Consider the following 14,885-nt stretch of genomic DNA (forward strand, 5'->3'; position numbering starts at 1 on the left):
AGCTTGGAGAATAACATGTCAGGTATTCCAAGATATTTGACAAATGACCCTTTTTCCTGCTGGGTTTGTGATTTGATGTACTAGTTTGCAGAATTCCCAATGGAAAAATGATGCAATTTGCATTTCTCCCCCCTGCTGGAGAAAGAGTTCTTTCATTCAGAGGCTTATGTTGTTTCATTTTAGTATTAACAGAATTCTGTCAGGGTTTTGAAAACCTTTTATTCCCATATAGCATATAGCCAAATGCTTTGAACTATTTGTCATAGCAGTCAAAAGGCTTTTCCTGGAAAGCTAAAAGAATATCTCATTGTGATTGTGGCTCATAAGTTCTATTATGAAAGGTTTGCATTTTAGTTTCTATCAATTCAAAGGCATTTTATTTATTGATGCACTCTGTCTTAAAGGGGAAAAAGAGATATGGCTTATATCTGCAAAAAGGAGATATGGAAACTGGATCTAGTTCTTAAATAGAGGAGATGACAAGGGATAGTAGATGAAGAATTTGAAAGAAGATTTTTCCCCCCTCATAATTAAGCTGAGCGAGCAAATCTTATGTGAAATGCTTGATGACTTGATATTTTTTTAGGGATGCATTTAAAAGCCTGTTTTATCACAGGAGTACTTGGTACTTCAAAAGCATATTGCAGTTACATAATCAGTGTAGAGGGAGAAAAAAAAGAGTCCAATTATATTACAACAGCATCTCCTAGCCTAGTAAGGTCAATTTATTTTTGGATTGTAACCCTACATAGCTTTAAACATGCACACATACATACACACACACACACACACACACAAACACACACACACACATTTATTTGGCTGCCCATCTCAAAATAACTCAGTTTAGTATGAATTCTTGGAGATGCAGTTTCAACATCTATGGCGCTTAATGGGTGGAGAATAAAACCTTGTACATGTTTGCGGCATTTCATATTCCGTTCTTGAAATAGTACAGGTAGTTCATGATCTACAACAGTTCATTTAGGAACCATTCGAAATTACAATGGCACTGAAAAAAGTGACTATTTTTCACACTTACAAACATTGCAGCATCCTGATGTTAATAACTGCAATGATTCAAATAACAACCTTGGCAAGAAAAGTCATTAAATGGGCAAAATTCACTCAACAGCTGTCTCACTTAGCAACATAAATTGTTGGCTCAATTGTCAAAAGGACAATTGGACTACTTTGTTAAAACCTTTTTTTTTATTCTCTCATTTAATTTTATGGGGAAAAAACCTACTTTTAAGGCTCCTCTCTGTTAGCCTAAGAATAATGTAGACATTTTCCTTGGGTTGATGCTGTATTTTGCTGTTTTGTTGAAAATTTGTTATCTCTTTATTTTTTTAACTTTCTACTGTAGTTTTTTTTAATTCGCCAAGAAGCTAGGTGTGATTCAGTAGGTTAAATTTAGCTAAGTTCATTTGCGCTTCCCCCAGTAGATCTTAATGTAACAGTATAGTACATGTTGGTATAATTTGAGACAGAAATTTTATTGATAGAATTTTGATGTAAATCACTGAGATTATTTATCCAAAGCTAATGTTGAATGGGACACGGTGGCTCAGAGACTAAGACACTGAGCTTGTCAATCATAAAGGTCAGCAGTTCGGCGGTTCAAATCTCTAGTGCCGCGTAACAGAGTGAACTCCCGTTACTTGACCCAGGTTCTGCTAACCTAGCAGTTCAAAAGCATGTAAAAAATGTGAGTAGAAAAATAGGGAGCACTTTGGTGGGAAGGTAATAGCTTTCCGTGAGTCTTCGGCGTTTAGTCATGCTGGCCACATGACCACGGAGACGCCCTCAGACACCGCTGGGTCTCTGGCTTTGAAACAGAGATGAGCACTGCCCCCTAGAGTCAAGAACAACTAGCATATATGTGCAAGGGCAACTTTTATCTTAATGTTGAGATCTGGCTTGTATCTCTCTCATTTCTAGAGGTGTAATTATGAAATGCTATCATTTCATATGATCTCAAAGAATGTCCTTTATGTCTCCATTGTGATGGAGATATATTTGCTTAGAATAAAAATACAAGCTGTTCTCAACTGTTGGTTCTAGCGGCTGCACTGAAGATGTGCAAAATTTAAAATAGAATCACTCAGCATTTAAAATGCCTTAAATACAAAATACCCTATTTTGAAAGTGGTGTTTTGAGTGGGAAATGGGGTATTCTGAACATCTTAGAAATGTTTTGAACTTAAAACAATATACCATTCTCTACTTGGAACAAGCTACTTTAAGCATAGTACAGGGATGACCAACCTTTTTGGCACCGAGTGCAGAAAAGGGAACACTTCGTGTGCACTCGTCTGGGCCGCTATCAGGAAGAGGAGTTGCCCAAGGGACATGCACGGCCAAAAAAATTAACTTCCGGTTTCTGCCGCACATGCAAATCTTCCAGTTACTGCCGCTCACACATGTGCTGATCAGCTGGCTGGTGCACATACTCACGCCAGAAAACAGAAGACCAGCTCTCCCGGTTTCCAGCACTGACGCATGCACAAAGTCCAGATGTTTGGCTTGTGCACATGCATGCCAGAAACCTGGAAGAGAAACTGCCGACGCGGCACATGCCAGGCAAAATGGCTCCATGTGTCACTTCAAGTACACGTTCTGTAGGTTTGCCATCACTCTCATAGTTCATTACTATCCTTTAGTGCTTAAAACATCTTGTTTTGCATTGAAAATAGCTGTTTCAAGTTGTAGAAGGGGCATTTTTCAGTTGAAACAGGGTGTTTTAAATTGAAACATGCTAACACTAAAAATTTCTCTGATGATTTGCTGATGGGTCAAGCCTTTTGTTTTTATAAAAGTATTCCTTTGAGTGGAACATACCATTTATGTACAGGTAGTTCTTGACTTACAACAAATTGACTCATATTTATGATGGTTGCGGTGGGTCATGTGATCACATTTTGTGACCTTCTGACAAGCGAAGTCAGTATGGAAGTCAGATTCATTTAACAATCTTTGAGACCAACTTCACTGCAGTGATTCACTTAACCACTTTGGTAGGCAAGGTTGTAAAATGGGGCAAAACTCACTTAACAAATGTCTTACTTAGCAACATTTTTTGGCTCAATTGTGATAATAGGTTGAGGATCACCTGTACTACGTAGTAAACAGTGTCTATTTAATTTACTGAACAACACTGTTGGCCTTTCACATCAAAACAATAGTGGAGATTCTTTTAAAATGAGATACTGAAAGAAACATATTTACGTTAAAGGAATTCAAGGAAATCTGTTTGATTGTCCAAGAAGGTAAGGTGATAGAACAAGGTTGATGATTCAAAGTGGATAATGCACATGGCAAAGAACTTTGGAAAGGAACAAATTGTTTTAAGTATTTGGGTAGGTGTTAGAAACCCTCAAGCCAAAACAGACTACATTTGAAATGCTCCAAGATGACAGATTTAGAGTAATGTCCTAAAAGAGGAAAATGCCTGCAACTCCTTGTAATGATATATTAAAATGATGCAATTTAAGATTACCGTTTCCCTGAAAATAAGACCTCCTCGGATAATAAGCCCAATTGGGTTTTTGAGCACATGCAGCAAAATAAGCCCTTCCCCCCAAAAAATAAGCCCTCCTCAAAAATATTTAACTGCATGCGCAGCCGATCCCCACCATTTCCTCTGGTTGGTTGCCACACAAACCACACTGGATGAGGAGGCGAGGCAGGACGGTGGAAAGGAGGGGGGAATATGCCCCATGCAACCCACATGCTGTTACCTAGCGGCCGCTCCTGCAACCCTAACCACCGCACCCCTTCTGTGATGCTAGTGAAAGCTGCAAAAAGAGCAACACAGCAGTAGCCATGAGGTAACCATACTCACTTTCTCCTGCACCTCAAAATAATAAGACTTCCCTGAAAATAAGGCCAAGCACTTATTTTGGGGGGTGGGGGTGGGTTCAAAAGAAAATAAGACACTGTCTTATTTTCAGGGAAACACATTATACATTTTCTCTGTGTGTCTGATTTGCATGTACATTCTAAAGGAGATTCTTTCTTTCAAGCATACTAAGTTTTCCCGGCTTTGGCTATGTGGTAGCCAGAAGGTATTCTTTGTCGAAACACCAAGTGAAACAATTTTTTTCTCTGTTTAGTTTCAGTTGGCATCAAGCCTTGTGAATGTTTAGTGCCAGCTTATGATGTCTCTGTTCCACCCATAGCTGTGGTTAAGTCTGTGCTGTTGTGCCTTCTGTTCAGTTTCCTCCCGATGTCCTGTGTTGTAGAACTTTAACATGGTTTATGGTTCTAAGCATATGTTATATTAATTGTTTTATTTTTTATTTCACATTGTATTTATATTTTTAAAATAAGTTTTATTCTACTTTAGGATTATTCATCTATTGACAGTGGAATAAAAATTATTCATCTATTGACAGTGGGCATATAAATCTATAATCCAGTGGAATAAAAAGATACAGTGGGCTATAATCTCTTTATATTGCTTTTGTAAGAGTGCATGAAAAAACATCATGTATATTAAAAACTACAACAATAATAACAGCAACAACCTGCAGCAAAACACTCTGGACTTAACAGCTGTCGATAAGAAAGAAAAAAGTCTGGATAGTGGATATGGCAGTGCTTGGAGACAGCAGAATAGAAGAAAAAGAACTGGAGAAGATAACAAAATACAAAGACCTACCAATGGAAATAGAATGACTATGGCAAAGGCAAGTAAGGGTAGTACAAATGCCTTGGGTGTAATCCCAAAACAACCGGAGCATCACTTGAACACCATAGGCATTGACAAATTTGCTGTCAGTCAATTGCAGAAGGCAGTTTTACTTGGAACAGCTTCCATCCTGTGACGATATCTGTAATACCATCAAACATCCAGATTTGCCTATCCCGGGTCCTTGGTAAGGACTCCATAGTAGACAAAAATGCCAAACCCAGTCTGAACATCTGGCTGACTATGTGATGATCAATAGTAATAGAAATAATAAAAAAACTAAAGGCTTAAAAACAAACTCCTCTACATAACTCTTTTTAAAATAGCATCTTAGGCTCACAGAGAGGCTACTGCTGAGGATATGCTATAGACATCCAGAAAGAATGCTCAGGGTGAACTTAAGATTGTGAATAAAATCAAGAATCAAAAGGACAAATAAATTAATTTCTTTTCTTAAATTACCATTACCATGCATTACCAGTTGAATTACCAATATGTAATCTGGTCACAGTTAAAGGGATTACATTTCTAGGTGCCCTAAATCAATAATGGGTAGTCTCTTAGTAGCTGACTCCTTACTCTAGCAGGCTAGGGGTTGAATTGGGCAGTATTGGGTACATGGGGCAGGGTTTTTTCAGATTTTTCTCTCTAAATAATGTTTCTATCATGCAGCATGTCTTAGAGCGAACATTACAATGTTTACATCTAATGTTTTATATGTTCAAAATTCAACAGAGTTAAAAATCAGATTGCCTTTCCATAACTTTAAAACACATTGTGAAAGATGGTTTTCTCCTGTAGTGATTGGTTAGGTAACTGTGGTACTGATAAATTTAAGCATGGGTAGAATGATCAAGAAAGTCACATTTCATTTAAAAAGAAATGCCACAATTGAGGGATTAGTTGAAAAGTAGGGAGAAATGCCCAACAGTGGATGATCATTGAGAATGTATACAATAAATAGGTATCAGGAAACCATGAATCATCAATATGAGAGTTGTGTGGTATCAAGGATTTTGTTAGAAGAGAAATAAAATATTCTTCAAACAGAACAAAAAGCAACACAGGGAATTTAAAAAGTAAAAAAAATAGTGAAGGGAAGAAGTTGCTAATAATATTAATATCAAGAACTTTAAAATATATGCAATGCACAGAAATGAAGCAATAATGTTGATCTATTGGATTTTCTGGTTTGATTTTCACTCCAGATCTTACAAGGTAGGAAATGATAGTAAGAAGACAGCCTGAGGGAAATACTGAATAAAATTGGACTAAACTGGAGTAGTAATAATGAAAAGAGATCCTCTTTCTGGATCTTGCTAACAAATTGTTCGCAATTCACTAAGTCTAAATGGTACCCTTCTGAAATTTCTTAATTAAAAAGTGAGAAAACTTTCTTCCCAATGTAATGAAAGTTTTTTATTAGAGAAATGTGGATTTCCCTACTGTATATAAATACTGATTTTAAAGTGGAGATATGCAGGTAATTGTAAAAGGCTAGCTTTTCCAATTATAGTACATACTGTATATAACATGTCTTGTTGAAGAATGCAGAAGAAACAATGTTCTTCTGCAAATGTAAGACTTGCTTAAGTAATTTTAAAAATATTCTTTGAACATGGCAGCATACAGTGAATAAAAACAATGTCCTCTAGTCACTTTTATTTGTTTTTTTTCAAAAGGGCTTAGGTTATTGCTTTTCAAGAATTGTTGAAAAATGCTGGTAGCCAAGGACAACAGGTGATGGTATTCTTAACTGATTTCTAATTGTTTAACAGAAAGTAAAGGTGGAATAACTATACAGTTTTATAGAAGATTATAAACAGCAACATGTTACCGGGATTGCTGTTTGTAATTTACTTTTATAAATGAACTTGTGTTGGATTGAACAATAAGGGGTTCAAATCTGCTAATGTTATCAAATATACAGAGGGGAGGAATGAGGAGGAAATAAAGCAAATATTTTGAAAGTTTTCCAAGGACATTTATAAATAGATGTTTATTGAAGTGAAAAACAAATCTTAATGGTAAGGGCTGTTGATGATTGACTTGAAATGTTTTGTAGCATATCTCTATGAAACAGCCACTTGGTGTTTAGTGACAGAAGACATTTTACTTCCATATGGGAAATCATTAAAAATGAAAAGTCATTTATTGAAAATGAAACTGGTATCTACATTAAAATTCATATAACACCCACCTATTGCAATGCAGTATGTTCCTATCATACCTCAAAGGATAGTGTAGAGCTGGAAATATATTGAAATGGAGAATTGGGTTTATTAAGACGCTTAAGTCACTTTTGCATGCTAAAAAGGATTACGGTGTTTGAGGTTCTAAGTTAGAGGAGGAAATGGCAAATAGAAAGTGAAATGACACATGAGAGAAATGTGGATAAAATTATTATGTAGAGAATGAATATCTTTCTAAAAAATATTAAAATATGGATATACGCAATGCAACATAATGGTAAAGATTGCTGTTTCTCTGCATAGTCGTGGCCTGCAAATTTCTCACAACTGGGCATAGTATCTATAATAGAATATTGTGCTGAAATTTTTGGTCTAATCATGCACACCTATATATATAAAACTAGCCATTTCTGATTTATGGTGATTATGATGATAGTGATAGACCCCAGAATCGTTGTAGTCCTACAAACATGTTCTTGGTAGCTATTATAAGTTTTCCAGTATTGATAGCCATTATAAGGCTATCAACCTGATCCAGCTTGCTTAGTATTATAAATATTAGATAACAGCAATTTTTCTGGATTTCTAATCTGTTTTTTAGCCACTTCTGCACATATTAAGAACTAGCTGAATACCGTGCTCTGCTACGAAACTATGTGATCAGGCTTTATAAATCGACACTTACAGTTTGAAAATTAATGAGTAGCTATCATCCTCCTCGCCTCTTCTGTCCCTGAGGCTTGCCCCACAGAAGCCTCTTGTATCTATCTCTCTCTCTCCCCTCAACCTTGCCCCATAGAAACCTCCCCTATCCTATCCCTTTCTCTCCCTCAGGCTTGTCCCACAAAATCCTCCCCTATCCTATCTTCTTCTCTCCCTCAGCCTTGCCTCACAGAAACCTCTCCTACCTTATCACGTTTTCTCCCTTAGCCTTGCCCCACATAAGCCTCCCCTATCCTATCCCCTTCTCTCCCTCAGCCTTGCCCCAAAGAAAGCTCCCACAACCTATCCCCTTCTCTCCCTCAGGCTTGCCCACAAGAAACCTCTCCTATCTTACCCCCTTTTCTCCCTCAGGTGCCTCTCCAAACTCTCAACCAGCAGGCCGCATGAGTCACGCGCTGGCCATGCCCACATCCAAGTTTTAGGTTGGGAGAGGGAGTAGAACGTCTTAACTCCTTAGCATCAGAGTGTGTAATAATAATATACGAAATACTAATGCTCTGATGGTCATTTCGAAAAATCCTTTGTTATTGAGCACCTAGAAGCCAGGAGGAACATACATCGCCAAATTCAAGTTTGCAGGCTTTGTGGTCTCTGGACATTTTGTGATTCCTGCGTGTGCGTTTTCGCATATATATCGCTGATAACGGATAAGAGCCTGTGGCCTAAGGCTAAGAAGTTGCCTAGTATGTGATATAGCCAGGTTCAAATCCAGTAAGGGTATGGCTAGCTGATGAGAGCTAATAGTCTTGAAATAGATCTATACTAGTCTCCTTTATTTATTTATCAGCAGAAATTAAACACACACACACACACACACACAACACACATATGTGTGTGTGTGTGTGTGTGTGTGTATTTTCAGCTTTTCTGCCTTAAGGTATGATCTTACCCCTGAGCTTCATCAATGCAGATTAATGAAATGTATTATAAGTTGAAGACTTACTAATCATAAATTAACTTTGACTCTGGTGGGTCTTTCAATGCTGACTTGAAGATTAATGTTCCTTTAAATTTGAATTTCATTTTGTTTAGGTGCCTCAAGCAAATACATGGATATATAAAATGGTCAGAAACTGCATAAATTTAGATTATTGTCTAGTTGATTTGTTTATTGGGTTGATATCCAGGAGTTCAAGGTGTCCTACATAGAGCTTCTTTAGTTTGGACTAAGAGTGAGTCCTGATTCTCCCTGTTCGTTAATCCAAAACCTAGCTTGTACGCTAGTTGCAAAATATTTAATTTGGTTTTTATTTATGAAAGTGGTATACTATTGGCTATAGTATTAATTTCCTATGCAGTTAAATTTCTATTTGGATAATCCATCCTCCCTACTTTGGCACTAAAGCTTTATAAATACCCCCTTTCCTCGAAAATAAGACCTCCTCGGATAATAAGCCCAATCGGGCTTTTGAGCGCATGCACTAAAATAAACCCTGCCCCAAAAATAAACTCTCCCCCAAAATATTGTAACACAGCAGCACCCATGAGGTGACCACGCTCGCCACCTCCTGCATCTCAAAAATAATAAGACCTCATTTTTGGGGGAAACACAGTAGGATGATAAAGATGATACTATTGGGTGTTTTCAGTTATTAAGATGTATCACCCAAAGGACAGTGCAAGATTTCTTCTCCTCCTCCTGTCTCTCAGAAATCCTACCAAACCCCCACTTCTACAATTCTGATAAAATTAGATTTTTTTTTTAGAATTCTTGACCTTGCCTAACATTTTATTGTATTCCTACTACAGATCTAACATATCTTTGTTTCCTAAATGGTTATCAGATTTCAAAGGGAGAGCTATCAGTTTGTGATCCAGGTTTCCAGGATGTAAGAAGTAACTGTCATGCAATTTCAAGAAGAACGCTTTATTGGTGTTTGGCATTTTTATCCTTTCTTTTATAGACATTTGGTATATCTCCCATTTTCTCCCAACTATATATTCCAGTTCAATAACTACTGTCAAATTCAAACTCTTTAATTCTTTGTTTGTTGCGTGTCTGTATGTCTGTATGTGTTTGTGTAATGATTAGTTGTGAAATAATGTATTTTTTGAATACTTGGGCAAAGATAATTGCCCAAGTGAATTTTCTTTAGTCTTAAGTTATAACTAGTGTTGCTTCTATGCATAGTGACAGAAGTTAAGATTAGTCGTATCGATGTTTTGCATTCTCTTCTGTTGTTCTAGAACCTTTCCCTGCAGTTTTTCAAGGATTAGGCTTTCTTTAAAAAGAGGGAGCATGTTTAAGAAGCATGCTGCTTTCAAGTATATTATATTTACATTTAAAGAAAAGAATTGTATGGCACCAATGTAACAGAAGGTGTTGCAAATTGGTCTAATGCAGAATATTACCAAATGATACTTTTTCCAATTATAAAAGCTTTTTTTTTCTTCATATTGAATCGTGAAATATTTTTGCCCGTCTCCTCCCTGGTTAATTACTAGTGGATTTTACCTGGATAAACAAATTGTCAGAGAATTCATGACTGGCAGAGACATGGTAACAAGGTCAGCCAATGAATAGGGCTAGTAACAAGGTGAGCAATGAGGGAAACTGAAAGAGTTTGGAGCTAGGGCCATGGCTTAGCCATGTAGCTCTGAGTGCTGAGTTGAGAACTAAAACGAAACTAGTCTGTCTGCCAACTCTGAACTGAAAACTGTTCTGTCCTTTGCTGATGACGTTGTATATTTTACTTATTTGCTGATGGCATTGTATATTTTATTTATGTGTTATATTATATATAAGAGAAGTTAATCCTGCTGAATCAGTTACCGGTGGTGCTTTCTGGAGTTGATTTCTGCAACAACTGATACATATGTATAACCCTGGTATGATATGATGTTTCAGTTGCCATGCTAGAAACTGGGAGACTGTGAGTTATAATCCTGTAATGGGAACAAACGCTATCTGGGTGCCCTTTCGCCAGTCACACACACTCAGGCCTGGGAAAGAAGCAGTGGCAAATCACTTCCCAAAAACTTTGCCAAGAAAAATGCAGAATCTTGTGCAGGCAGTCACCTGGAGTCAAAAACTGACTTGAAAGCCACAAAACAAACTCTGATTGACATCCCTAATGAGATAAAATACTCTCTAGTTGATTATCCATTTATGTCTTTGAACTCCTAAGATGTTCTAAATCTAAACTTTTTGTTGCTGTAACACAGAGGCCCATGTTGGCAAGAAAATGGCAATACTTTTACTTGTTTGGAGGAATGAGGGGACTTGATAATACAGATATATTGACCAGATAATATTGCCAATGATAGAACACAAATGTATCCTGTACTGCTGTTTTATTAGAATTTGTCAAGATATTATACAATCAAGTAATAAATTCAGTTTTTGTTGGAATGCATTCATTTCATGCTGGATTTTTCTCAGTTTATCTAATTCATACCCATCGTGGAACTTCTGTCCTTAGAGATTCACTGTTTTACAGTAGTGAGCGTGCATTTCTGCATTTAGAGGGGGGAACCCACTAACTGCTGAATGAATCAGTATGTAGTTCTGTTGCAAGTAATGCTTTAGCTTTAAATAAATTTGTAATAAAGTGCACATTATTCAAGCTTTGGATCTGGCAGATTTTGTTTTGGCCAAAGAAAATGGGTGATATTTTTTGGAGGGGGATCCATAAGGAGGCCTGTCTTAATCAGTCATTTTATTTCTTACTATAAACAACCTACTTACTGTAAATAACCGTATACATTTATAAAACCGTCAAATGAGCCATGTGAATTTAAGGTGTGGCCAAGGACTGGTTTTCAGAACAATGGTGCCTCAGAAACCTCAGGGAATTAATATAGATATGGTGTTAGCTTCCCATTTTATGTTAAAAATCATGAGATGTTATAAGTGGCATGCTGATGCATTAGTCTCTAGCTGCGCAAAATTCAGATGTCTGGTTTTACAATTTGTGTGGGACAGCATATTATTGAAGACATTTCTATGTTTATCAGCTCAATTATTTCAGTAATACTGCTTGACTCTTTACACTTTCTCTGTAAATAAATACTGAATTAAACTTTCAGTTGCAACATCAATTGAATTCATCAAGTCAGTGATATTTATGGCATAACTGTGCCAAACAGGTTAGTCTACAGAGCTGGAGAGTAACTGATGTAATTTCACAAACTTCATAAAAGGTTACTATGAAAGCAATCTCTGGCCCAAAAAATTAAATAATCCGGCTGTATCATTTTGCCATTATTTCTACCTCACCCAACCAATTTGTTTTTCAGCACCAGATCTTTGTTTAGCTGAGATAGAGTTCTTGTAGCCATATGTCGGTATATATGCATTTAAGATAGGTTTAAAGATGAATGCAAAGTAATTAGTTCTGCTCTTTTAAACCCGGCTTCTAAAAATATCTTAATTCCTGAAAGAAAAAGACATTGAATGAATTTGAAAAGATTAGATTGGAATTGCCTGAAATTCTATTAAGCCACACTGCATGGACGTGCTGGGAATATCAATACAATTAATGTAAATTTGTACGAACTGATTTGTTGCATTATCTTGCTAATCTAACATATGGTACTTTTTGTGTCCATATTGCAGACGGCAACTCCAAACTAACATGGCAGTCAGACTGTGTGATGTGGCTTCTCTGCTTAGAAGTGGTTCGTGGGCAGCAGAGCCTTGGACTGGGGTCTGTGGGATTTTTCTTAAATTCTGTAGGCTATTATTAACATGTTGCACTAGTGCTGAGGCCATACCAAACACTTTAAATTATATTGAATTAATTTTGTATGCTCTCTTTATAAGTTCTGGCATAGCTATTAGACTATATCTTGGCTTGGGCAAGGTTCATGGCATACTTGAAACTTGTAAATATAGATACAACTTTTTCTAATGCTATCTTTCTTCATAATAACTTGAGTTTTGCTCCAGTACAATTTTATAATAAAAACAACAGTGTTTGTATTAAAACTGCTTTGGTATGGTCTGAATGCTGAATAACCATAACTCTGGAAATGACTTTACATTGTGTATTTTTTTGGTTACTAAAGAAATTATAGAATTCCATTTGAGTCATAAATTTTCTTGGCTGGAAATAAAAACAAAAATTCAAAGCTGCTGAAAAACCTGTTTTCCAACAGGTGAAAACTTTATTTATGGATAGGGTATATTTCTTTAAAAGATAGAATATTGGTATGGTTTTATTTCGAGTAGCAGATGGATCTGTAACTGAGACACTGTAATTTCAGATTATATAGGGTATTACAGCTGTTCATTTGAATGTTGCTTTAGGATTTCATTCTTGCCATCTAAGCACAAAAATAAATATGCAGATATGTGAAGATGGTTAGTTATCCTTTAAGAAAAGATCAGTTTAATAATGCTTAAAATAACTTTCTAGAAAGCTTCAGTCTGCAATATTGTGGCCCATATGTTCTGCATGATACAGTAGGAACATTTAAATAACAAACTGCTTAAAATATCCTGGATAGTTTGTACATGAACAATTCAGTTCTGTTTTGAAATCATAGGAAAGAGGTCATAAGTGAGCATATGTTAGAGGAACTAAAGGAGTGTTCATTAGAAGATATTTGGACCTCTTAAAAAACATTGAAGGCATGCCTCATTATCCCAAAATTGGTCATTCTCGGGTTGATAGCTCATAATCTCCTACCTTCCCTTTTTAAAGGGCAATATTTATAATTTCCAAGTATTGTCATTCCAGGTTTTTACCGAGATAATAATTTGGACTTTATTAAACTACCTAAGATTGAAAATAATGGATTATCAAAAGACCAGCTGAGAAGAATCTGAGGCCAAGTTCCTTCTTGAAGCAGTATTATGGGCACACTAAACTAGTTCTTGACTTCTAAAATGAGTTCTGTCTTTTCAGATTTGATTAACATTTAAATTCCATTCTTATCTGGAAATGATAGCTAACAGGTTTTCTACAGTAGCATTCCTAAAATAAAAAAAAGTTTTTCTATATTTAGGAAAGCTCTTGCTTCAAATGACAAAATCTTTTACTCTTCTGTCAATAACTTCAGTTTTCTATTAGCTCAGTTTAACTGAAGACATAGTTATACAGGTCTGAATTCACTGCTTTGGGGGCACTGCGAGAAACAATAGAGGTCAAATAGTTGATAATAATTGGTGATGAAGCAAGGAAGTGTTCATGTGGTTATTCCAGCATTTGGTACTTCTTAATCCTTGTCAATCACAAAGTTTGGAAGAGACAACTCTTTTATTTTGCCAGCAACATAACTAATGTGGCCAATCCACTTGAATATTTGAAAAGTAACCAAAACAGTACATTTGTTTTTAATAATGTCTTTTATGAAGTCTACTGTTGATTGTCATTGTCAGTTCATCGTTTGCAATAATTATTGAAAGTTTTATAAGACATTTATTTGAACAACGTTGAAACTTTATTAGAATTTAATACTTAACCAGTTATTTCTTGGGGTTTACTGAATTAGCTTTGGCTTAGAAAAAATCGTTTCAGTAAACCTTTGTAGCTTTATTTTTTTTCTAAATCGGCTTTATTGTTAGAGAATTACAACAGCTTTGTTTTTATTATAGAATGATAATTGCAGTCTTGACAATTGGGCACTCTTGCATAATGTCAAAGCTTTAAATTCATAGCTAGAATCACTAATAGATGGTGAAATATGAATTCTGACAGTTCCCATTTTCTCTGTTTTTAGCAGGTAATTGCTGCCATGGAAACACAACTGTCTAATGGGCCAACTTGCAATAACACAGCCAATGGCCCTACTACCATAAACAACAAACTGCTCATCACCAGTGATTCTGGGAACACAGAGGACAGCAAAACCAATTAATAGTCAACTATCTCCCTCGAATATGACACAAGAAGAGCTCAAAAGTCTGTTTGGGAGCATTGGTGAAATAGAATCCTGCAAACTTGTAAGGGACAAAATCACAGGTAGTAAATAACAGGCGTTTGCAATTTTGCATAATATATGCCCTCTGTTGAACATTTCTAATCTCATAATTGTGAATGGCAGAACAGTGTCACAGCCCTTAGAAGATGGATAATATCTCTTGTGAACTACAATAGAAGCTTACAAACATATTCAAAAATAGTTGTATGAGCTGGCAGTGTATTTTGCCTAAATTACTTAGTTGCAAAGAGAACACACTTTTTGTTTGCTTCTTAAAGGAATAGCAAATAAAGGAGTGTAAATTGCCTGTATGTAGATGATTTTTTATACAGTTGAGGTTAATTGGTTTAACAAGGTGTTCATTTATTACTACATTTATATGCCACCCATGTCTCTATACAAAGCAA

At 36.1% G+C, this 14,885-nt stretch overlaps 1 protein-coding gene across 1 annotated transcript in view; it reads left to right on the forward strand.

The window, feature by feature from the left end:
• The first annotated feature begins 12,188 nt into the window (after positions 1 to 12,188).
• Positions 12,189 to 14,885, forward strand: part of ELAVL2 (ELAV like RNA binding protein 2) — a 76,730-nt gene continuing 74,033 nt past the window's right edge. Inside the window, 4 exon segments of the mRNA XM_032214036.1 lie at positions 12,189 to 12,260; positions 14,278 to 14,410; positions 14,413 to 14,430; positions 14,433 to 14,519. Of these exon segments, the coding sequence (XP_032069927.1) occupies positions 12,189 to 12,260; positions 14,278 to 14,410; positions 14,413 to 14,430; positions 14,433 to 14,519 (310 nt within the window).

The sequence above is a fragment of the Thamnophis elegans genome, chromosome 3 (genome assembly GCF_009769535.1).
Source record: "Thamnophis elegans isolate rThaEle1 chromosome 3, rThaEle1.pri, whole genome shotgun sequence".
Classification (NCBI taxonomy): Eukaryota; Metazoa; Chordata; class Lepidosauria; order Squamata; family Colubridae; genus Thamnophis; species Thamnophis elegans.